General features: G+C 32.5%; 1 protein-coding gene, 1 long non-coding RNA gene, 1 other non-coding gene and 1 pseudogene across 3 annotated transcripts; 2 read left to right on the top strand and 2 right to left on the bottom strand.

Moving 5' to 3' along the window:
• Positions 706 to 2,202, top strand: LOC108663734 (annotated as a pseudogene).
• Positions 4,272 to 5,850, top strand: LOC18586507 (vinorine synthase). Its single transcript, XM_018128727.1, has one exon. The coding sequence runs from the start codon at positions 4,300 to 4,302 to the stop codon at positions 5,641 to 5,643; it is 1,344 nt and encodes a 447-aa protein (XP_017984216.1). The 5' UTR covers positions 4,272 to 4,299; the 3' UTR covers positions 5,644 to 5,850.
• On the bottom strand, positions 15,489 to 16,656 carry LOC108663773. Its single transcript, XR_001929796.1, has 3 exons — positions 16,617 to 16,656; positions 15,884 to 15,957; positions 15,489 to 15,526 (listed from the first exon to the last, which is right to left on the bottom strand). It is a non-coding gene; the product is annotated as an uncharacterized LOC108663773 (long non-coding RNA).
• TRNAY-GUA lies at positions 22,878 to 22,968 on the bottom strand. The gene is given in 2 exon segments: positions 22,878 to 22,913; positions 22,932 to 22,968. It is a non-coding gene; the product is annotated as a tRNA-Tyr (tRNA).

Raw genomic sequence — 25,778 nt, 5'->3', positions numbered from 1 at the left:
CACTTGTCGTAAGATCCAGTACATCACAGTTGCACTCAACTTATGGTAGTTTTTTTTTCCAATAAAACTTGGTAAATTGTTGCCTTCTTGATGGCTCCGTCTGCATGCTCTGATAAGTTTTTGTTCAAACACAAAGCTGTCAATTACTACAAATGATCATAAGAGAAAGATATAAATCTGTGTAATATCATTTTTTAACGATTAAGATTTTTTTTAATATTTTTTGCTTTCGAACTGGGAGATTAAGTAAAGTTAATTAATATGTATGAATCCTAGTTGCTAGTTATAAAAACAAAACAAAAAACCAGAACCAAGAAAAGGGAATCAGTACAAAACGTCGCGACCATATGCAACAAAGAGTTGTTGAATGCTAAAGATATAATTGGTAAACAGTTGGCGTGATAACCTATAAAATTATTGTCATTATCTTATCAATAATTCATTTATGTTGCCGACTGCATGAGGGGATGATCATATTTTATGATTGGTTCAAGGCATCAGATCATTTTTCCTTGCATATTTCTTTTTTATGGCAAGTTTGGATATATCCGAGTATTTAGGTTGTCAATTCTTAAAAGGGAAAGCTCAGGGCTTCCAACACTATTTTGGTTTCTCCTCTTTGAAAACTAATCAACTTTCAGTATATAAAGCTTCACCGCGCTTGGGGGGAAAAAGAACACTTCTTGCAATTATCTGATAAAAAAAATGTTGAACTTGGAAGTTGACATTTTTTCAAGAGAAATCATCGAACCATCCTCACCAGAAATCCATCATAGGAAACCTTTCAAAATCAGTATCTTTGATCAGCTCATCTCCACAACTTATGTCACAACTAACGTTCTACTCCTTGACCGCGACACCAATTTTACTATCACCACGGTTTTGACTCAGTTAAAAAGATCTCTTTCAGAAACCCTTAATATCTTATATCTATTTTCGGATAGGATACAAGATAACATGTTCGTAGATCATTTTGATGAAAATATTTCATTTTTGTCAACTCGAGTCAATTGTCGTCTATCAGAGTTTCTTAAGCATCATGAAATCGAGTCATTGAACAAATTGCTTCCATCCCAGCCCTTCATGAAGGAATTGAACGATGAGGTTCTCCTCATGGTTTGTCAAGCGACCATATTTGCTTGTGGAGGGATAGCCTTAGGAACAAGTCTCAATTTAGCTAATGTTTGGAGTACAATCTGTCGTGGATCGCATCGTAAGGTTGGATATCCTAACTTTAGCCGAGGCATCCGTGACCTTTCCACCAAGGAATCCAATGCCACCAAAATACTTATCAATGATGGATAACTTGTGGTTCTCCGAAGCTAATTACATGACAAGGAGATTCATATTTGATGCCAAAGCTCTATCCCAACTGAGGGCTATAGCTAAAGGGGAACGTGAGGCTACACCATCACGCATTCAAGCTGTATCAGGTTTCATATGGAAATGTTTTGTGGCAGCATCTAGGGCGATATCAGGATCCCCGAAACCATCTATATTTGTCCAAGCTTTGAGCCTGAGGCCAGGAGGGAAGCCCAATTTATTAGATGATTCAATTGGAAATCTGTTTTGGTGGGCAAGTGCTACGACTTCAGCTGGGACAGGCGCTGAGTTGTTCGAATTGGTTGACCTGATGAGAGAATCTATCGCAGGTTTTGATGATGAATACTTGAATTCTTTGCAGGGTGAGCAAGGGTTTGAAGCCATAGCTGAGTACCTTGACCAGCTCGAAACAATGTTTTCCTCGGAAAAACCTGATACTTTTGCCTTCACAAGCTGGTCCAATCTTGGCTTTTACAAAGTAGATTTCGGATGGGGAACTCCTCAATGGTTTGCTCTATTCCGAAAATCGATTTTACATCTACATTTTTTTTGAAATGCTTTAGAGATGATTTCATTACTTGAAGAAAGGTGTACAAAAACTACCCATTTTTCTGGTAGTAGAGAGCTCAAATCATGTAGGACAATTCCCTAGCATGAAATTAATGCTCTATGTAAATGTCAAAATATACACCCAATCTGTCAGAAACAACCACAAAAATAGAAAAGAAGAAAACCAGAGCAATCACCATAAATTCAGTCAAACAGCTCCTCAAAGGCAGCTTCTTGCCTAACCAAGAAATGTCCCAGCAAGCCTTAGAAATCTGTCCAGTGAGAGTATTTACAAGCAAACTGTACATCGAGACCCAAACATAAGCATGGCCTTTACTAACATTGATTTCTATCTACATTACATTCCAGCAGCAAACAATGGATCATATATATCTACATTATTTTTAATATAATTATAAATTTGATTTAACATAACTAAAGGGATTCAGTGAACATAGCTTGATCTCAGCTAAAATAGAGGATTATTTGTATTTTAACAAAATCATCATGCCAATCATTACACTCAATTAAAAAAAAAAGTGAAAAACAAATGGTGATGATGTTGCTTTGGAAATATAAACAATATTAAAACAAAGAAATTTGTTTTTTTTCCCCTTATTTGCTCATTTATTTATTATTTTTTCCTTTCGTTTTCATGAAGAATTAATTCCACATTGTACACTGACATAATTTAGAAACAATATATGCTACGTGAAGATTCCATGAACCTATCAAAATGACCCTAATACTACTATTTTTGTAGTAAGGTAAAATAAAATTCACATTTTAAATTTATTCGTGAAATTTGAAAATTTCAGAATCAGTGTATAGAATAATAATTTTAGTATATAAGTTAAAAACATAACTTGAAAGTCCAGAGACTGTGAGTTTAATTAATTGGTATTTCAATTGGTTTATTTTGTAGATGTAATGTACTGTTTTATATTAAGAATTATTTGATTATGATAATAACTTTTATGTAATTATCATGTAATTTTATGAAAAAAGATGGACATGATACATGATAAAACCTTTGAACTATTCAAACAAATTTAAATAAATTTTTATTATTTTATTATGTTCAAATTAAATCTTTATATTTTTATTTTAAGAAAAATAAATTTTTATAACTAATTGTTGATTAGCAGTTATTAGTCAAAATATCATTTATCATTTTATATTATATAATATTAATGTGGTATGCTAAAATGCCGTAATGAATAATAACGTACTGATATGATATGATAAAATAGTCATGTGACATTTTTCATTTTCTATCTTAATATCACGTCAACGTTATATCAAAATTACGTCAATATAAAATAACAATTAGTCAACTGTAAGTTACAAGGGTTTATTAAATTCAAAATAAAAATATATAAATTTAATTGAACGTGATAAAAGAATTATAAAAAAATTTTCAAGTATTATGTCAAAAAAATATAATACTATATAACTAATAATAAAAATATATTATAAATTTTTTTTTAATAACATAACTAATGAGTCCTTATTTAATGACCACGAGGAAGCTCTAGAATTTTAAAATCTCAAATTTTAAGTCTCCACCATATATAAATTTGATTTAATTTTATATTGAATTTATGTGATTTTAACAGCACATGTTTAAACAAAACGCAGTAAAAAAAATCAATTTTACCGTAGTGGGTCACACGTTACATTAACTGTGCTGATAAGTGTTAATGATATTGTTTTTTTTCTTACAAAAAAAAACCAAAGTGTTAATGATATTTATGACTTAGAGCACAGAAACAGGTGGCAAACTTCATGTCCAGAAACGCACCAGACAAAATACCAAAGCGGAAGAATGGCGGACAGATGAGTTAAAATGACTGCCATGGCAGAGATACGAAACCAGCCAAGCAAATGGAGGTCTTGTCCACCAGAATGGTGGTTGGACGGATGAATCACCATAAATGCTAAAGTGTCCGATACACACGACGTATGGTCCGATTAGGACGAGAGGAAATCGAATTTGAAAAAGCTTTGATGTGTTCCACACTCCCAGTACGTACTACTCATTATCTATGTAGAACCAAGCTAAAGAGGGATCGTCTTATTGTTTTTCCAACCCAAAAGAACCAAAGAGTTGTTAAGTTGGTACGTACAAATCTTAGATTTTGGTGCAAAAGTTGCTTTCACCCCCAACACCATCACATGGTTTTAATATTTGGTAAGTCACTTTCAATGACGAGAAATGTAGCTAAATAAGATTTACCTTTTATATGTATGTCGGTAGAATTTTGAAGTTTTACCAATTTTAATTACATAATAATAACATATGATTGAATTTTATATGAAAAGTAGTGATGATTTAATTTCTCTTTAAATAATCAGCTTTCTATATATATGTATGCATATAGAAAAGAACACTTTCTGCTTATTACAAAGCATTTTATCTGAAAAATGTTGAACTTGGAAGCTCAGATTCTTTCAAGAGAAATCATCAAACCATCCTCACCAGAGATTCATCAAAGAAAACCCTTCAAAATCTGTCTTTTTGATCAGCTCGCTCCCTTTACTTATGTCTCAAATATCACATTCTACTCCTTGAGTGATACCAATTTCAGTAAGATGAACATTTTGACTCAACTAAAGAGATCTCTGTCAGAAACTCTCAATATCTTATATCCATATTCTGGTAGGATCAAAGATAACATGTTCATCGATCGTTTTAATGAAGGTGTTCCATTTTTATCAGCTCAAATCAGTTGTCGCTTATCCGAATTCCTTAAGCGTCAGGAGATGGAGTCATTGAACAAATTGCTTCCATGCCAGCCTTTCTGCAAGGAATCAAACAATGATGCTCCCCTCTTGGTTTGTCAAGTGACCATGTTTGCTTGTGGTGGGATAGCACTAGGCCTATGCACATCTCACAAAATTACCGATGCAAAAACAGGCCTGATTTTATGCAATATCTGGAGTGAAGTCTGTCGTGGAATATCCCATCATAATATTGGAAACCCTACATTACCCGAGGCATCCTTGGTCTTTCCACCAAAAAATCCAATGCCACAAAATTACTTGTCAGTGATGGAAAACTTGTGGTTCACGGAAGCTAATTACGTTACGAGGAGATTTACATTTGATGCCAAAGCAATAGCCAAACTAAAGGCTATGGCTAAAGGGGAAAGTGAGGCTAGACCAACACGCACTGAAGCAGTTTCAGGTTTCATATGGAAATGTTCTATGGCGGCGTCTAGGGCAACATCAGGATCTCTGAAGCCATCTATAATCGCCCAAGCTGTGAACATGAGGGCAAGAGGGAAACCTAATTCATTAGATGAGTCCATTGGAAATGTCTTTTGGTGGGCGAGTGCACATTCAAATCCAGCTGAGACAGGCACGGAGTTGTCCGAATTGGTTGACTTGATGAAACAATCCATTGAAGCTTTTGATGATGAATACTTGAGTTCGGTACAAGGTGAACAAGGGTTTCAAGCCATAGCTGAGTACATTAACCAGCTGGAAATGTTGTTTTCCTTTGAAAAACCTGATATTTTCGCCTTCACAAGCTGGCTCAATCTTGGCTTTTACAAAGCAGATTTCGGATGGGGTCTTCCATCTTCATTTGCTCTATTTGGAAAAGTTGGCCCTGCGTTTAGGAATCTCACTGTTTTTATTGAAACAAAATGTGGCAAAGGAATTGAAGCTTGGATAACCTTAGATGAAGAGAGAATGTTGGTATTGGAAAAAGATCCTGAATTCCTGAAGTTTGCTTCTCCATGTCTGAAGATTTCAAGCCTGTGAGTGTCTTAATTAGAAATAACACCTAGATCATGATCATTGTAGTCTCTGCTAATATGCTTAATATAAGTGCTAATCTGCCAATAAATATCTCTAGCTTTAGTCTTTCAGATATTTTTAAGCATTGTAGTCGGCTGTCAAGGTTGATCCTATTATCAGTTGCAGTTTGCATTAGTAATCTATTATTTTAAGTGAATCATTTTCATGTCCCGTATCTATTTATTTATCTATCCACATTAGAATTGTACACATATTTGATTTAACATGACTAAAGGGGTTCAGTTAAAAGGGCTTGATTTCAGCTAAAAGAGAGGATTATTTGAACATCCCTTGTTTCCATACCTATACAAAATCATCATAATTCATGCACGTCTTTCCAATTCAAGCCTTCTCTAAAATTTTGGATAATTTTTGTTCTACAAAACCCTTTTGGCTTAACTGAGGAATAAGCCAGATTGCAAATTTGCTGTTGTGATTTTGTATTAAAGTTTTCTGATCAAAGCCTAAGCAGGTTTACGTACCCAGAAAAACTAAAGAAAAAAGAGCCTCAGCAGGTTTCACTTATCTAAAAAGAAGAGAAGTCAGCTGGACTAATACAGGCCTTATTATTAAAATTTTTCAATTGAATACTTGTTTATATAAAGCAGTTTTCAAAAACTAGCATGGAAATTTTTTTACTTGGGACATTGAAGAACCTTCGGAGGTGTTTTTTTTTTTTTTTTGAAATGCTTGTAAATTCATTGAAGATTACACAAAAACAGGTTAGTGGCTAAACAAAAGGAGCCATAGACCTGTGCATCCCTGACCTCCAAAGCTGCTTATTCAAGGAAAATCTAAGGCGCAATCAAAGATTTGCCAAGCATAAGCAGAAAGAAAAGAAACTACTGGAGTTACGTACAATAATGGTGGTTTTAATGGCTGTGCTGTCAGGGCTGGCTTAATTTCCTTTCTCTCTCTTCTTTACACAGGAGTTACGTACATGTACTTGTTGATAATTCTAGCTATTTGGTATCGACATCATCACTATTTGAGTACTTTCTCTTAATTTAGCCGTTTTAATATTTCCTCAGCATATTGCTTCAATCCTCTCTTTTTCTATAGAGATGAGCAACCCCAAGTCCACCAAGACATTTTTTTGTTTTATAAATAAAGGCAAAAAGAAAATCCAAAGTTTGAATATTAAGAAAGTAAAATAAATTTGAAACCCATAGATTAATGGAATCAATATGAAATTTTTGATTAAAAGTCAGTTTATAAAATTTGTATAATTAAATATTAGTAGTGATATTATTGTCGATGAAAAAAAATAAAAGCAGAGCTATTTTTGTTATTAATTTTGTAATTTTCAGTTAAAAAAGTCCTTAAAATATTGTGTCATTTTTAAGTCATAAACATAGTTTTGCAATTATAAAGCATAATTTTCAACCTCAATTTTCTTATTGAGTCAAGGTTTTTTTTATTCAAGAAATGAAATACAGAAAAATTAAAAAATTATTTTGTTAGAATAAAATAAGTCATAAATATAATGTGGCGTTTAATGTCTTATTGAGAATATGATTACTAAAAAAGTGATTGTCAAAAAAATAATATTACAAAATTTATTATATATGGAAAAGTAGTGATTAAAATCTTAGGAAGATCATATTATATAGCATTTGTTGTAAAAATACTTTATTGAAGATGTGGTGTTAATTTATAAAATTATTTTTATGTATAAAAAGATAAAATTTAATACATTTTAATGTAAATTTTTAACTTTTCAAAATCCGTCAAAACAATTAGTCGTGAGGAAAGTAAGCACTTTGCAGGGGAATTAATGACCTCAGCAGGTCTGGTATGGTGCTTTGATGGGATGGTTACTTCACCAAAGTAATGACCAAGAGGCAATGTGATTCCCACTCGGGGCTGAGGGAAAGTGACTTTCCAATGGAAAAGGGGGAGTCAAGAGAAAGGGGTTGGACAAATTCACCCCTCTCAGGCTTGAATAACAGAACCCAACTAAGTGAAATTTAACAGTCAGTCATACCGCTCCTTCTCCACCAGCATTGCACCAGACAAGCAATTTCTTGTTTCTTCTCCACCAGTCCGCCACCACAAGTGATTTTTTTTTTTCAAAAAAAAAAGAAATTCAGTAACACCAAATTGCTGTTAATCAGCATATTACAATATTTAAATATTTGTTATTTTTATCATATTATTATTTATTATTTTTAAAAATAAAGTTTGAAAAGTAAAAAATTTACATTAAAAGAATGTAAGATTATTCAATTTTATAATTTCATACATAAAGTACTTCTAAATTAAAGTACATCAGCTCAGAACCAGTGATCTGTCCTCTATGCCTGAGAACAAAAAGCAGGCATATTAACCAAATCACCATTTACCCTGTATCCAAAAACAATCATCTGTACAAAAGCACCATCTACCCTGTATCCAAAAACAACCATCCGTACAAAAGCACCATCTATCCTGAATCCAAAAACAGCCATCCGTATAAAAGCTCTAAGCTATACAACCTCTCTCATGCAGCTCAAAACACCCACATACATTACTCAGTCACTTGCCACATCCCAGAACAAAAACAAAAAGACCCCATCCCAAAACAGATATATATCAACAAAGCACAACATATAAAGAAAGCAAACAATACATGCCTCACATGTCATTTGTTGCATTTAAATGTGATGCGTCCATATGTGGCATGTAACTTTATTAATTATTTGTGAATAATTAATTAATATTTAATTAATTAATTAATATTAGATATTATTTTAATATATTTTAATTAAAAAATTAATAATAAATATTTGAGATAGGATAAATTTAAATTTAATTTGTTTAAATTTAAATTATCTATCCATTGTATTTAAATTTAATTTGTTTAAATTTAAATAAAGATTATTTATTTTTTAAATTTAATTTGTTTAAATTTAAATTTTTCCTATCTCAATATCCTTAATATGTCTATAAATAGTGAATAGACGTATTAGTTTCAATACACAACAAAAAGAGTGAACGTGAGTTCTTCTGTAAGTCAGAAAAACCAAAAAGCTCTTTTCTCCCTTTTTCTTTCTCTTCATTCTTGAGGCACCATCAAATGCTAGAGGGTTTTAGAACGTGTAATTCCTTACGGAGGACTCTAGTAGTCACTCCATAACAACGAGATTGAAGAAATTGTTGTGTGTATGAAAGAAGATTTGTAAGGCAAGCTTCTTCGATCAAAAAGGGAGTGGTATATTTTGTTGAAAATGTAAGCTCACATCCTTACAGTGGTATCAGAGCAGGTTTTGGCTTGCTTTATTCCTTTTAATTTTGTGTATATTTTGAAAACTTGTTTTAATTATGATTACCGATACTGATTGTTTTTTAAATTGTTGAAAAGGAAAAAGCTTTAATCTAGTGCAAAAAGGTGCATTGATCTAAGGCCACATGGTGCCTTATGGATGATAACGAAAAAAAAAAGAAACAAAATGCAACTAGCAAGATTCGAACATGCACTAAGAAAGTCATTAAGACTTTAAAAATATCCTTCAATCACTGCACCATGAAAGCATCCTTGAGATGAGAGTGCGGCAAATAATAAAGACCAAAAGGGTCCAGACATTGTCATAAAGAGCCTGATGTGGCAGCCACATGGCACCAAAGGATATATTTTTGTATAATTATATTTTTGCCCCACAAGTTTTTGTTTTTACAAAATGCCCCCAAAAAAATTTCAAGATCATTATTTATGCTTTTGGCATGTTACTATTTTATTAAATCCACATGTGTTATAAATATAATTAATTAATATGTTAATTATCCAATTTTTTTTATATATATGTTGTATATTAGAAATTATTTTTCTTCTAAAACATATATATGAATTAAGCAAATGTTTGTTAATGCAATTATTTTACATATGTTGTAAAATGCTATGTAATTATTTTACTTATTTGTTAGGTAAAATTTATAAAATGCATGATGTATTTATTTTACTTATTTGTTAGGTAAAATTTATAAAATGCATAATGTAATTATTTTACTTATTTGAAAAGGCAAAACTTATAAAATGCATGATGTAATTATTTTACTTATTTGTCAGGTAAAATTTATAAAATGCATGATGCATTTATTTTACTTATTTGTTAGGTAAAATTTATAAAATGTATGATGTATTTATTTTACTTATTTGTTAGGTAAAATTTATAAAATGCCTAATGTAATTATTTTACCTATTTGAAAAGGTAAAATTTATAAAATGCATAGTGCAATTATTTTACTTATTTGTTAAGTAAACTTGTATGCAAAAAGACAGTACGATGATCATATATCTCAATAGGTTTGTCAAAGGAGACTAGGTTTTAAGAGAGACTGTTTGTGACTCCTTCAGCCTTTCTTGAAAATTACTGCAGAAGTAGCGTGTTTTGTCGAGGAGACTATTATAGTCTTTCTTGGAAGCATTTGAAAATATGATCTACTTAGTGCTATTTTTGTATGCATAATTTTTTTTGGATATGGGCACCTATAAAAGGGTTCTTTAGTAGGACTCATTATATTGTGTGGTATGTGAGAGTTGCTCCTATGCTTAAAGATAGTGGGAGTTGTTCCCATAATCTAAGGTTAAAATTAAATTAGACATTTTAATTTATGCTTATATTATTGGTGATGATTACTAGCATGCATGCAAAATTTTTGAACTACTAATATAGGTAGAAATTAAATATGTCTAATCTTAATTGATTAGAAAATTAGATATGTGCCTAATTAAATCTTATGCAATGATGTAGTGATATGGCTTCAAAACAAATTATTGCTGATTTGACCAAAGGTGCCAAACTTGATGGCAAAAACTATGATATCTGGCATAAGAAGGTTCAGTATCTTCTCAATGAGCAAGAGTTACTCGATCATTTGACTAAAGAGATGAACCCACTTGAAGCTGGAAACACAGCCCAGCATCACCGTGACCAAGAGGCCTATGACACTTGGTATAAGAGAGACCGTAGTGCACGTTTCACCATGTTAAGCTGCATGCATGATGATTTTCATTAGGGAGTTTGAGAACTTCCCAACTGCCAAACAGTTGTGGGAACAACTAAAATTCAAATATGGTGGAACCACAGTAACGAGGCTTCGTGCCTTGACACTAAAGTTCAATCAGTATGTGATGGACTCCAAGCACACTATGGCTGAACACTTAAGGGCTATGTCAGCCATGATAAGAGAGATGAAGACAACTGGTTATGATCTCACAGATGAGCAGCAGGTCTTACCTGTCATCAGGTCACTCCCTTAGTCCTCATGGAAACCTGTTAAACTTGTATTAACATATAATGAAGGGATAAAGACTTTTGATGATATTTCTCGCCATTTAGAGCTTGAGGCAAAGCGTAGAGAAGTTATTTGCAACACTGCCCTGATAGCTCAAGCTGGAAATCGCAAAGGGTATGTTCCCTAGCGAAAAAGGCAACAAAAGAAGGGAATGATAAGAAATCTAAGGCCCAAAACTGATGGAGTCACCAAGCGCCAAAAGGGCAAGTGTGGTGGGAAAAAGGATAAGTCCAAGTTGAAATGCTTTAACTGTGGTAAGAAGGGACATTTTGCTCAGGAATGCACTGAGCCTAAGAAGGTTCGTTCTTTAAATAGCTTTAGAACTTATGTATGTTCTTATGTGTTTATAGCTCATTCTCTCCTTGGTTGGATTGTAGATACAGGAGCAACCAAGCACATAACCTGCAACTGTGCAAGATATGTAGATTACCATCGTTTACCAATGGGTAGACACTTTGTCATGATGGGGAACGGAGAACAGGGAGAGGTCTTAGGAGTAGGAACTTACCAACTCACAATGCACAATGGGCGAAAATGGCTCCTACATGATATGCTTTATACTCCATCTATACGATGTAATCTACTTTCAGTTTTAGCATTGATGGATTTAGGATTTAAGTTTTCCTTCGAGAATTATAGTTTGTCTATTTTTCTTGAAAACACGTTTTTTGATCATGGTTATTTTAAAGACAGTTTGATTATATTAGATTTGGATTCTAATAATGATGTTGCTTTTGTTTCAAATTCTTCTTTTGATGTTATAAATGATTCTGTGAAATGGCATGCTAGATTAGGATATATTAGGCAAAATAGAATGTCCAAATTGGCTAGAGAAAGGCTATTGGGCTCAATCACCAAAGTTAAACTTCCTACATGTGAGCCATGTCTTGCTGGTAAGTCCAGTAGAAAGCCTTTTGGGAAGGCTAAAAGGGCCACCCATCTTTTAGAACTTGTCCACTCAGATATTTGTGGGCCTATGAATGTAAAGGCACGTAATGGCGCATCCTATTTCATTACATTCATAGATGATTACTCACGATATGGATCCATATTTCTGTTGTCTCACCGTTCTGAAGCTTTGAATTATTTTAAACGCTTTATGGCAGAGGTTGAGAATCAGAAAGAAATGAAACTTAATGTTTTTCGCACTGATAGAGGTCGTGAATACTTATCCGATCAGTTCAAAGAATTATGTGAGGAAAAGGGAATACGTCGACAAGTAACGATACTTGGAACTCCGCAACAAAATGATGTTGCAGAGAGAAAGAATTGTACCTTGTTAGACATGGTTAGGTCAATGATGGCACAAGCTAACCTTCCAATAAGTTTTTAGGGGGATGCCTTTTTTACCGCATCATACATCCTCAATCGTGTGCCCTCAAAATCTATTCCCACAACTCCATATGAGTTATGGAATGAAAGTAAGCCCAATTTAGAAGGCTTACGTCCTTGGGGATCAGTCGGGTACGTACATCACTCATCTCATAAGTATGGAAAACTTGGTCTTAAAGCTAATAAGTGTGTATTTATTAGATATTCAAAACATTCAAAGGGCTACGTGATGTATGGAGAACACCTTGATGGAGGGCTAAATGAGATGGAATCTCGTGATGTTGATTTTCTAGAAGATGACTTCCCAACCATAGGTGAGGTTAAAGAAAACCTTGAGCTTTATGAGATGGAGGAGCCTCAAGAAAATGTATCCCAACATGAGGAAATGAATGTGGAAACACATCCAATCCAAGAGACTGTTGAGGCCAGTGGGAGTACACCGTTTGTGCTCCATCAAGATTCATAGTTGCGAAGAAGTGAACGTGGGCAAATACCCCGTAAACGATTCGAGATAGAAGGTCAGTCTTTCTTAAGTATTCTTGTGGATGTTGATGAACCATCTTCCTATGAGGAAGCTTTAAACTCACCATCATCAGACAAGTGGCTTACTACTATGGAATATGAAATGAAATCCATGACCGAAAACCAAGTATGGGAGTTAGTTGATCTTCTACCTGGGCACAAAGCAATCGGAAACAAATGGGTTCTGAAGGTAAAGCGCAAAACGGATGGATCAATTGAAAAATATAAGGCTCATTTAGTGGCGAAAGGCTATACCCAAAAAGAGGGTGTGGATTATAAAGGGACGTTTTCTCCTGTGGTAAGATTTACGTCAATTCGCCTTATCTTGGCTATAGTGGCACATCTAGATTTGGAATTGTTCCAAATGGATGTGAAAATTGCATTTCTCAATGGAGAAATCAATGAGGAGATTTACATGAATTAACCAATTGGTTTTCAAACCAAAGGAAAATAACACAAGGTGTGTCACTTGAAACGTTATATCTATGGCTTGAAACAATCATCCCGACAATGGTATCTTTGTTTTCATCAAGCCATCATTTCCATAGGGTTTGTGATGATTGAAGAAGACCATTATGTATATGTAAAGAGATTAGGAAATAAGTTCCTTATTCTTTCATTATATGTGGATGATATCCTATTAGCCAAGAATGACATGGAGTTAATTGTCACCACTCAAAAGTGGTTATCCTCCACTTTCGAGATGAAAGACATGGGACAAGTTGAATACATCCTCGGGGTTAAGATCTCGAGAAATCGTTCTAAAAAGTTCTTGAGTTTGTCTCAAGAAAATTAAATTCAAAGGGTTTTAGAACGATTTCGTATGCAAAACTCCAAGCCCATAGACACTCCAATGGAGAAAAGTTTATATCTCAGCATGGAACAATGTCCTAAAACCAAAGAAGAAAAGAAACAAATGGCGAACGTACCAAACGCGAATGCTGTTGGAAGTCTGATGTACGCTATGATGTGTACTCGACCAGACATATGTTTTGCAGTTGGTATAGTTAGTAGGTACCAAAGTAATATTGGGATTGCCCATTGGGTTGCAGTCAAAAGGATACTACGGTATCTAAGAGGAACCACTAATTTGGCTTTGTGCTATCAAGGTGGAAATCTAAAATTAGTCGGATATAGTGATGCTGATCACGCCTGTGATAAAGATGATCGGAAGTCTACTTTAGGATATGCTTTTATACTTGGAGGCGAAGCTATTTCCTGGAGTAGCAAGAAACAGCTTTGTACTGCTCTATATACCATGGAAGCAGAGTATGTAACATGTTGTGCTGCGGTATAAAAGGTGGTTTGGTTAAAGAGGTTCTTACAAAGCTTGAACATTACTAGGCATCTTAGTGAAGCTATTGTACTTTATTGTGACAACACAACTGCCATAGCTTATACAAAATATCCTTAATATCATGAAAAAACCAAACACATTGATACTCGCTATCACTGTATTCGTGACATCATTGCACAAAGTCTTGTTGTGTTGAAGTACATTTCCACAACTGATATGTTAGCAGACTCATTCAGTAAACCTATTGCTCGAAATGCTTTCCAAAAGCATATTAAAGGTTTAGGATTTTTACGCATTTGACATTCATGTACTATTGTATCTTAACAATTAATAAATTAAGTCTATTTTGAATCATTTGATTAAATGTTGTTAACTAATTAGGGCACATATCTAAGGTAATTATTGTCACCTGACTTTATAGATTATTCTTCTCACACTGGATAATCACCCCAACACTTCGATAGTGTGTGGGATGAGACTTAAATGATCACAAGGTACCAAGCGTTTTGTGATGTCACGACCCGGAACTCCCATCGAGCCCGTGACAACCGCCGCGATGTCCCGATAGGCACTCATTACCTCGAATGTAGATCGAAACCCCGCAAGGCTTAGCATCAGCTTCTGCATCTCCCCAGTGAGCGACAATTATTAAATCTCACATTTCAAAAAAAATCATAAGTCATTTCCAAATCAAAACAATAAAATATTACTTTCTGGCTCACAGGGGCATTTTCGTCATTTTTCTTTGAAAATACCAAAACTTGCCAAAAACATGGTGTAAAAGCTAAATATATTCATACATATTTTAAATTAAATAACTGAAGAATAAAATTACTCTTACAGTGACACGTGGGCCCTCAACTGACTAAGAAGATGTAGGGCTACGAACCCTTACTTTCTAAGATGCAACTCCGAGATTAGTTCTCGTCTTAATCAACTATCAACAAATTGTCCTAAGCCTGAAAAATGTATAAGAAGAAGGGGTGAGATTATAAAATCCCAGTGAGTAGACAGACATCATCAAAATAATCTAAAGCCGAGTAATAGGAGACAATTAAAATAATTCATCCCAACCCATATAAATAATTGGATTTCATCCAATTACTCAACATGGCTTATGCACTTTTCAAAAACTTGGCCCTTGCCAAAAATCCATTCTCGGGGATACCCCGCGAAGGCATCTTACCGAGACCGCCAAGGCTGTTTATTGTCACACACACAAACACATTTCACCTCTGACAACACAGCCGTTCCTTGGCGTTGGCTGAGTCCCAATTTCACGTGGTGGCCAGCGTGAAGTGTACTCAAATCCTACCTCGGGAGTTATCCTACGCGCCTCTCCAATCGAGGTAAGCTCAATAATTGGGAACCGTGCCCCTCTAATTAGGCTGGCCCACGGAACCCCCGTCACTGCAGTGCCCACTTTATAATCCACCAACCAATAAAATCACAATAGTATGACATGGCTCACTTAACACATTCAAGGCAAATCAAAGCAGTTCACATATTCTTTAAATCATAAAAATAACCAGTCATACCCACATTTATCATAAGCCATTTAATGTAAAATCATGGATAAACAACACAATCATAGTATAGGTCTCCAATTACTCTATTTTTGAAATCATTATTAAATTTTCAAAAATTTTATAAAATTATTTTATAAAATCCCATTTTCCCATAAAACACAATAATTTTCCAATTAAACCATTTTTCCATAAAATCACACAATTAAATAAATCTACTCTAGATAATTAAGACGATAGTAAGTTTACTCACTGTACTAGGAGTAGATATACTCCTATTCTCGATCCTCGGGTGTAGTCTTTTACCCGTATCAGATAGCTCACCACCTATCCACAATACATGACACAAAAAATTCAATAATTTGTGTCAAATCAATATATATTATTTCAGGCTCTTATCCATGCGTATGCACTAGATAGGGTGTGAAATGTTTGGACAATCGCTTAATCACAGTGTCCGACCTAACTCGCCTATACACGGTGTAAATTTCTAAAATCTCCAATTCAACTCCAATTCCATCCATTTCAATTTCAATTATCCAATTATATCCACAATACCTCAATGACTGTGAATGTGGTCCAATTTATCAGTTCGGATCACAAATTACGCTTTTACCCCTAGTGGGTAAAAATTTTAATTTTTTTGCACCAAAAATTCCCATTTAATTTCCAACCTCATAATTCATCATTTTTCCATCTAATTCTCTTAAAATAAAGTCAACCTCATCCTCACACACCATTGGCTAGATTCGGCCTAGAGAAATTCATGGAGAAAATGAATATTTTTCTTGTTGTTTTACTCATAAACATGCTAAACTAACACTAAACACTAACATAGTTCAAAATCAAATTAATCTAACAACTTTCTCTCTCTAAACCCATATGATCAGATTTGAATCCATCATCAAAACACATAATTTAACCATGGAAAATAAGGAGAAATGCATGGAAATGATAAATCTTAAGCTAAGCTTGAAAAATCATACCTTTAAACACTTGATTCCTTGAAAAATCACACTTTTTCTTTGAATTTTCTCACTCTAGGGTTTGTTCTTATTTCTCTCTCTCTCCTGCTGGTTTTGGCTGACCCTCCCAATGAAGAATTCTGGAATTTTCAAGCCTTTTAATAGGCTTAATAAAATATTATTATTTTATTTACCTTTTGAATATTTTATGATTTTATTTTTTTCTAGCCATCTTTTTGACTTTCTTTTTCTACCACTCAATCCTCTTCACTTATCCATATCTTCCATGAAATTTCTAGACTTTTCCAAAGTTTTGGTGGAGCAAATTTTTAAAAATTACACTTTTGCCCCCGTAAAGTGAAAAATTATATTTTTGCCCCAAAAATTGAAAAATTGCCCATAGACATATTTTTCATCCCTTATACTCATACCATTCTCCAATTTGTCAAATGTGATCTAAATTCTCTCAAAATTTCAAAATTTATCCGTGGATGGAAAAATTACGATTTTGCCCCTAAATAGTAAAAATTTCGGTTTGACTCCGAATTGATCCTCGAATACCGAATTACCATTTTGAGTCATCCCTGAACTGTGAAACTCTTAATTTCATCTTAAGATTCCTATTTGAACTAGTTCGAGGCTTAATCGACTCAATGGTACCATTAGAGGCAATATCGTCTTTTAACGATTTCTCGAACTTCTTAAATATACAAACATTCTATCGAGCATATAAATGACATTATAATTATTTTACAAAGTAGGGTTTGACATGTGATCTCCTTGTCACATGAGTTATGAGCAAGGATCTCAGTAATGTCACATTGACTTAGAGTCAGATTGAAGCTCGTAAAAGTCAAACATGGAGATTATTCATATTCCATGGAGCCAGTGATAGTCGAATTTGAATCTTAGGGGATTCAAGTCAATCCTTTTGTAGGGATTAGATCGAGATCTGTATGGTGGTTTTGACATGACAAACCTTAAATAAAAGATCCACCATAGCATACATTTCATACTGTATGTGTTATTAGTCGACTGATGGAAAGGAGTGATTGAATAGATCCCTGCTTCATCACTGTGTGAGCCCTAAGGACTTATGTAGTCTAAATTTTATACCCTTTGAACTTAGATCTATGATATGAAGTTGAGATTCGGTGTTGCTACTTTAGCATGATTTCCAAGGGTCAAAAATGATATGATCTAGCGGGGCATGACTAAGAAAGCAGTCAGATCTCAATGGATTGGCATGAGTATCCAAGGAAAAGTCATTTTACATCTCACAAACATGGTCTACAACTCATTGCCCAGGCAGTTATAAAAAACATTAGTTGTTAGATATAACCATGAGTTTAGACACATAAAGAGATTCTGTATAGCTCTTACATGTAGGAGGGATCGGAGATGCAAAATCTTATGTGATTAAAATGACTTGGGGTATGACGAGAACTCGAGCAGTGTTATGTTAGTAAGATGGTAACTTAATATCTCATTGTTCACCGGTACCTTTATTTTCTCGTTGGTCGCACGTTCCATTTTCCTTGTATGACGATAAATGGAGAATGAGTTAAATTGAGAATGGAATAAGTTGACGCACATGTGTACGAGTGGGAGATGTTGCATTTAAATGTGGTGCGTCCACATGGCATGTAACTTTATTAATTATTTGTGAATAATGAACTAATATTCAATTAATTAATATTAGATATTGTTCTGATATATTTTAATTGAATAATTAATAATAAATATTTGAGATAGGATAAATTTAAATTTAATTTGTTTAAATTTAAATTATCTATCTATTGTATTTAAATTTAATTTGTTTAAATTTAAATAAGGATTATTTATTTTTTAAATTTAATTTGTTTAAATTTAAAATATCCTATCTCTATATCCCTAATATGTCTATAAATAGTAAATAGACGTACTAGTTTCAATACATAGTAAAAAGAGTGAACGTGAGTTCTTCTGTAAGTCAGAAAAATCAAAAAGCTCTTTTCTCTCTTTTTCTTTCTCTTCATTCTTGAGGCACCATCAAAAGCTAGAGGATTTTGGAACGTGTAATTCCTTGCGGAGGACTCTAGTAGCCACTCTATAACAACGAGAGTGAAGAAATTGTTGTGTGCACGAAAGAGGATTTGTAAGGCAAGTTTCTTTTATCAAAAAGGGAGTGATATATTTTGTTGAAAAAGTAAGCCCACATCCCTACATCATCAAATGCTGTTAGAAATTCATTGCCCCCTTGTGATCTAATTGTGCTGCTGCTTCCGTTAATTGTCACCTCTTTGACCTTTTCACTTGCATGCTTTCATTGCTACTTATACGGAAACAGGATCAAGTAATTATTACAGTGGGAAAAACTTGATGGTGAATGCTTGAGCTTAGATTCTTTCAAAACTAGCCATCGAAAAGAAAATTGAAACTAAAGATTATGAGAAGAGAGAAAGAACCCATTTTTTGTCTTAGATTTGACGGAGAACAAGAGGCTTTGCGCAAGGTGAGCGGCTAGGGTGATGAGAACAAGAAGAAGAAGCAAAGAAAAAGAATGGCTCGGGCTAGGACTAAAACAGGGAAGTAAAATGATTCTAACTTTCCCAAGCAATGGGATAGTTACATTCCTTCCATTTTCAATGAAAATCATATTCCCACTGAATCATCCATAGTATCAAAAGGAACGAATAGAATAATTATTATATTATTTATTTCATAAAATGAAATTATTATAATTATGACATTATTTCAATATTTGATAAAAATAATTTTAAAATAATTAAGAGGTGAGAAAAGGATAAAAGTATTTTTTATTATAATTTAATAAAATCATTGGGTTTTTAAAACTCATTATCTTTTGATAATAATATGTTATTATTAATTTATAATTTAATATGATTTTTTATTTTAATTTTTTTCATTGTTTTTCTTTTCTTTCCTCTTCTCTAATTCTCCATTGATTACCAAAGATGTCATCGGCGCAATGGACCACTGACCTAACACTTCTTGCGACCAAATTTGGTCGTTGGAGCTTCAATCTATGGAGGAAGGCGATGACGGCTATGGAGGAAGAGATAAAAAGACGATTTTGACTGCACCGGTCGACGTAAGACGATAGCAACAGCAGAGCAGGACAATGATAATGACGGAGGTTTGGAGATAGAAAGAGTGAGATGGATATCAAAGAGAGAGAAATTAAGAGGAAAATAAAAGAGTTTTATATATATGTTAGGTTAGGTTCTGTTATATATAAGATAGTAATTTCATAAAATAATTAAGGGAGTTTTTCTTTAATTTTTTTGACATATTTTCATTTATGTCAAAATGATGCGTTCCTCTCAATTCAAAAATGAACTTGATATAAGAATAACGTTGCACATGAGAAGAGGAAAATGAAATACAAAATTGAACCAAATATAAGAATGAGTGTTCACGTAGGATAATTTTCTTTTTGGAAAACGCTTTGCATTTAACATTGGTAGATGTCTTCTTTGGACCCTAATCATTTAACCTTCTTCACCTTCCCACCCTTCCCTGCTACCCTGCCCCCGATACGAACAGTTAACCTTTTCAGCTTTTTCCTCCTCTCATTTTATTGCTATTGAAGAAGCTGACTTGTTCAGATAAAGTTCCACCAGGGGAGTGTACTGTGTTGTAAGGATTTGTTAAATAGGGTCTCAACGGAGAAGCTAGTAAGTATTCTATTTGATGAGAAACTGAAGCTTCCATTGCTTGCCTTTATTGCACAAAACCGTGGGGTTTTATCCAGGACGGATCTATATTAAGACAAGTAGTGTTACATGATATCACTTATTTATTGAAGTATTAATAATTTTTATTTATTATATTATTTATATTAAAGTTTTATGTAGTTAATGATGTTAATGAATTTATTAATTTTTTTATGATTTTGTAGGAAGTGGAGTCAAAGACTCTAAATCAAAGATTTATAAAAAAATAATTTATATACTAATATTTAAATAATATATAGAAAAACAAAAAAATTCGTTCTATAAGTTACATAATAATAATTTTTTAATTATTATTACTATTTTAATTATGACATTACTCAAAAAAATTTATAGATCTGCATGAATTTTATACCATGTATTGCTTCCCCAGCAAAGTGTCTTTCAAGTTATCGAAAGGCATGACCTAATTTTGACATATTCTAAACTAAGCAATGTTAAGGCAACCTAGACTGTAACGTACCTAACAAGTTCTAATTTTCAGTTTGATGCCCAATAAATTCTAATGGAAGAATTAATATGCAATGATCAAAAGCTAAGATTTGGGAAACTTATTGTTATATTCTTCTATGATAATTAATATTTCGGCTTCCAGTCTTATTGTTATATTCTTACACTGAAGTTGGAAAATATTTGCGCTTCCGGTCTTATTGTTATAGTCTTACACTGAAGTTGAAAAATATTTGGGCTTCCAGTCTTATTACTACTAGAAATGTATCCGTATGTTGCATACGAATATAATAATATATATTATAATAATTGTGTTTATCAAATTTTTCATTTTATTAAATTTTTGTAAGTGAAGACAAAAGTAAGTCTATGTATTAAAAATTACATATACAAAATGTTATATAGTCAGTAGTAGAAAGTTTTGGAATATTATAGCCTAAGGTCATAATACAATGCATAGATATATAGATATCAGCACAAAACATAAAGTAATATTACAACAATTTATAATTTTACACCATTATCGTTAGGTTAGGTACAAAAGATAGTGCCTGTAAGTAGAAATTAGGATAAGATTTCTATAAAGTTTCACAAAAGATGTCATTGTTGCTGTTACAAAATATATGTAGTTGGGTAAAATAGTGTTTTGATACTCAGCCAGCATTCGAAACATATTCAAAAAAGATATAGTTATAGTGTGTAATATTACACGCGATCTCGAACAAAAGAATGAGGCATCTTCATACGTAGCTGACAATTAGATCTTAAGATTTCATATTAACTATAGACAAACAAAAAGTTTTAGTAATGCTACGTTTCCATCAAGGTTTTGGTTCGATGTGTGCCCTGTTTGCAAACAACGTTAGAACAATTAAGAAATATCATATATTGTTTGAAATTTTGATCTCAACAAGTTATGAACCGAAGCAAAAAAAGATTAAAATTCTATGAGTAATACACAGCTTACATCAAGCATTGATAAAGTGTATGTACGAAAAATTAAAAGAGACAAATTTTATCAATATAGAATTTTATCATCCATAAAAAAGACCTTTTTGTTTTTTTGCAACTTTCAAAATGTGCGAAACAATTTAATTTATTTAAAACTTTAGTGTTAGTGACACAGTGAAAGCATATATGAATCAAGTAATCCCATACAAAGAATGCAGTATTCAATATGATGATTTTGATGTACCAAAAAATTTATTAAAAATTAATCACAATTAGAGTGATGAAAAAGGCTAACATGATAAGCTGAGAGATTACCTAAAATAAAGCAAAGTAAGTGCTTGTTGTTGGGCAACTAACGAAGATCAACAAGGAACAGATGAAGAACAAAAACAGCACAAAATGGCAAACAAAAGATCAGAAAATAAAAGAAATAAAAGTAAAGAAATTAATTTTTTTTTGAAAAGAAAAATAAAGAAACTTATAAACAATTAAAGAAATCTCTAGAAAGAAAAATAAAGTCTAAGTAAAAGCGATAAGATTAAATGCAATTCTGAATGAAAGAAGAGAAGTTCATCCAAATTAGACGTGTTGCACACTCAAACAATTAATTGTAATACCGAAGCCTGTAAAAGCCAAACGTTCAGCTTCTTTTTTTTAAGCCCATAACTTTCTAGCGGTATAACAATGAAGGTACATATGGAGGCACTGCATAAGGTGTTGAAATTTTCTAAGTTAGAAAAGTAAAAGCTAACACTTTTTTATATTTTTATAACTTTCCAAATGTCAGCTTAAGAGAATAAAAACGTGGCTCAATGTAAAACCAGATTTGGGTCTTCAAATTATATATGTTATAGATATTGTTACACTGAAGTTGAAAAATATTTGAGCTTCCAGTCTTATTGTTATATTCTTACATTGAAGTTGAAAAGTAAAGAATTATATATCTTCTACAATCTACATGTTATCTAACTTTAATCATTCCATAATGTAATTTTACTTGTAAGATTATTTTTTTGATATTGAGAAGATGATATATAATATATTAACAGCCAAAATATAATATCTACAATTTCTTAAAAAAAATATTATGTTATTGTCGTTTATAGAGGAAAATTTAAAAAAAAAAGGAAAAAGATATCCCAACTCTGCCCTGCCGGATTCGAACCAGCGACCTAAGGATGGCCATGAGAGAAGCCCACTACAGTCCTCCGCTCTACCAACTGAGCCAAGGTAAAACAGGATTATTTTTTACTTGAGGCCTTACCTTGTACAACTTAGTTTATGAAAATGATTGAATATAAAGTAAAGTATCTTAATTTTTACTTACATTACATATAGGTTTTATAAAGATGAAAGGTAATTTTATTTCATCTTATAAATCTCAATTTTATATTATCTCACGATATTATTGTTGTCTTTGTAAGCATTAGTTATATATACATTATAAGTCTGTTTGGTTTGATTTTTTTATTTTAAAAACTATTATGAAACTATTATGAAAAATAATAATTTTTAAAATTAAGCTAAATCTGATTGGTAAATTTACTTTTATAAACTCTTTTTTATAGATAAGTTGTTTGACAAAACAATTTAAATAAACTCTAATTTTAGTTAAAATTACCATAAAAGGTATTTAATAAATAATTTTCTATTAATCACAAATTTCTGTGTTCACAATGAAAAAAAGTTAACTTTATTTGTTATTTATTTAAAATAAATCTTTACAATTAACAATTGCTTAATTATCGTTAGTTAAACCATCACTTATAATTTCTTATCATGCAGTGCTGACATGGTATGTTAACATTTCATGGCGGATGATAATGTAGTATAATGACAAGACCACGTGACATTTTTACCTTTCATATCAATATCACGTGAATATAAAATGATAAGTGACGTTTTGACCAATGTTAATTAGTTAACTGTTAGTTATAAAGAATTATTTGGCTCAAAATAAAAGTATATGAACTTGATTAAACCTAATAAAATAATAAAAGATTATTTGAATTTTTTTTAATAGTCAAGGACTTTTTAAATAATTATGCAATACATAATAATTATATAATTAAAAATATTAAAAAAGTATACCTTTTAAATTGTTGAAGCACAAAACAAGAATAGAGGAAAAATTGATTTTTTTTTAAAGAAGGAACGCTTTCATGTTCTTATTGATAGTGGTAAGCATAAGCCTATTACATCTTAAAACAATAAAGCTTCAATAACATGTGGAGGATCAACAAACATGACTAATCTTTTAGCATTATCATGAAACTCATGTTTGCCATATAATCTGCAACTCTATTCCTTTTTGTGAAAACATGTCGAGCCACCACTTCCCATTGTTGATGGAAATACACTTAATTGCTTGGATCAAATCCAAATTGTGACAAGGATGAGGAAAGACCGTGTTAATGACCTGAACTACTATTTTATTATCAATTTGCAAGTCAACTTTCCTATAGCCCAACTCCCAAGCCAATGTGAGCCTTTTGAAAATGCCCTAGAGTTCAGCTCTAAACAGTGAACATTTCTCTAGTTGAAAAGAAGCCACCCAACTAGTTCCCTTGTGCATTCCTTGTTGGTATATGCCCTAAAGTCAATTGGATTGATCAAGGGATATATTGTCATTTAATGCATACTTAATCGCATAACAATATCTGATAAAGATTTTCCTTCATGTTAGTGCAATAATAAGGAGTTATTAAGTATTAATATGAAGCCCATGAAACATAAAAGCCTTGCAAGAGAATTGTAAAGTTGTTACAATTATGAGATCACTATACATTAAAATCATATTCCTAAAATAGTTCTTGGTCATTATATTGTTCATATAGGGTATTGACAATGTTCAAAGACTAATACATGTTAAGCCTCCTTACTTAGGAAGTAAGCAATCGATCTCATAGATTGAAGTATATGAGATACTTGAGGATAATATGTGGGTGCTTGTTAAAGAACAAGTTTGTTGAACATGACCTACTATGAGAACTCCATTTGGTATTTCACTCAAGTGTCTATGGAATATGTTCTCATGTAATAGTCGTTCAACTAGTCTTCGAATTTGAGACATCGGTCATCTTGTATGGGGAATGATATACTTTGATTTCACCTTTACGGGTCTGAAGACAACCAGATACCTAAACAGGGTATTTTTGGGTATGCCATGAAGCATACGAAGGTGAATGAGTGGTCAAGAGAGGATTCATCATCCTAAGTGATATGAAGAGATGTATCTCACTCCTTCTCAATTCTTGATTAACTTGTATAAAGTTTTTGGCCAAAGCATGATGAATTTGAAAAAAGTTAGTTTTATAAATTCATAAGGTTAGTTATGAATTAGACAACTAATATGGAATGTCATAAGTAGACACTAAGCCATGTTTTATGACATATCCGGAATATTTGATGAAAGAATAGTATTGCACCGAGAGTCTTATCATTGAAAGGCTTTGTTAAATTCTTTAATTGACTCTCTAACATTTGGGTGGTCATAATGTATTGCTAGATGCTGCTCATGATCTATAAATATAAATTAATTATCAAATCAATATTTGATTAGAATTTATATTTATTGCCAACAAGTTAAAAGCCTAATAGGTCACACACATTAATTGACATGATTGAAATTAAATAAGGATAATCAATTAAGTTGTACTTAATTGGAATAGACCAAAATAAAATGAAAATTAATTAAGTTCACAAGGACTTAATTAAATTAAAATACAACTGTTGTATCTACGATTACAACTTAATTTGGCTATATAAATATGTTATGTTAGCCAACTAAAACTCTAACTGCACGTTTGGTTCGCAGAATAGACAGAAATGGAATAGAATTGCTATTATGTGGGAATAGAATAGAATAATTATTACTTTGTTTGGTATTGTGAATGGAATAGAGCAGGAATTGCTATTATGACTTATTACAGTGTTTGGTTGGTAGAAATAAGATTGGAATAAGAAAGGAATATGTGATAAAAAGACAGAAATACCCTTGACCATATTAACAATTATTTTCATAAAAAAATAAAATTATCCTTAT

The sequence above is a fragment of the Theobroma cacao genome, chromosome 10 (assembly GCF_000208745.1).
Source record: "Theobroma cacao cultivar B97-61/B2 chromosome 10, Criollo_cocoa_genome_V2, whole genome shotgun sequence".
Taxonomy (NCBI): domain Eukaryota; kingdom Viridiplantae; phylum Streptophyta; class Magnoliopsida; order Malvales; family Malvaceae; genus Theobroma; species Theobroma cacao.
Note: the sequence above shows the minus strand (reverse complement) of the source record. Positions and strands in the feature narration are given on the sequence as shown.

Bases quoted from the DNA above. Each gene is read 5' to 3' on its own strand.
- LOC18586507 (XM_018128727.1), top strand. From the start codon at position 4,300: ATGTTGAACTTGGAAGCTCAGATTCTTTCAAGAGAAATCATCAAACCA.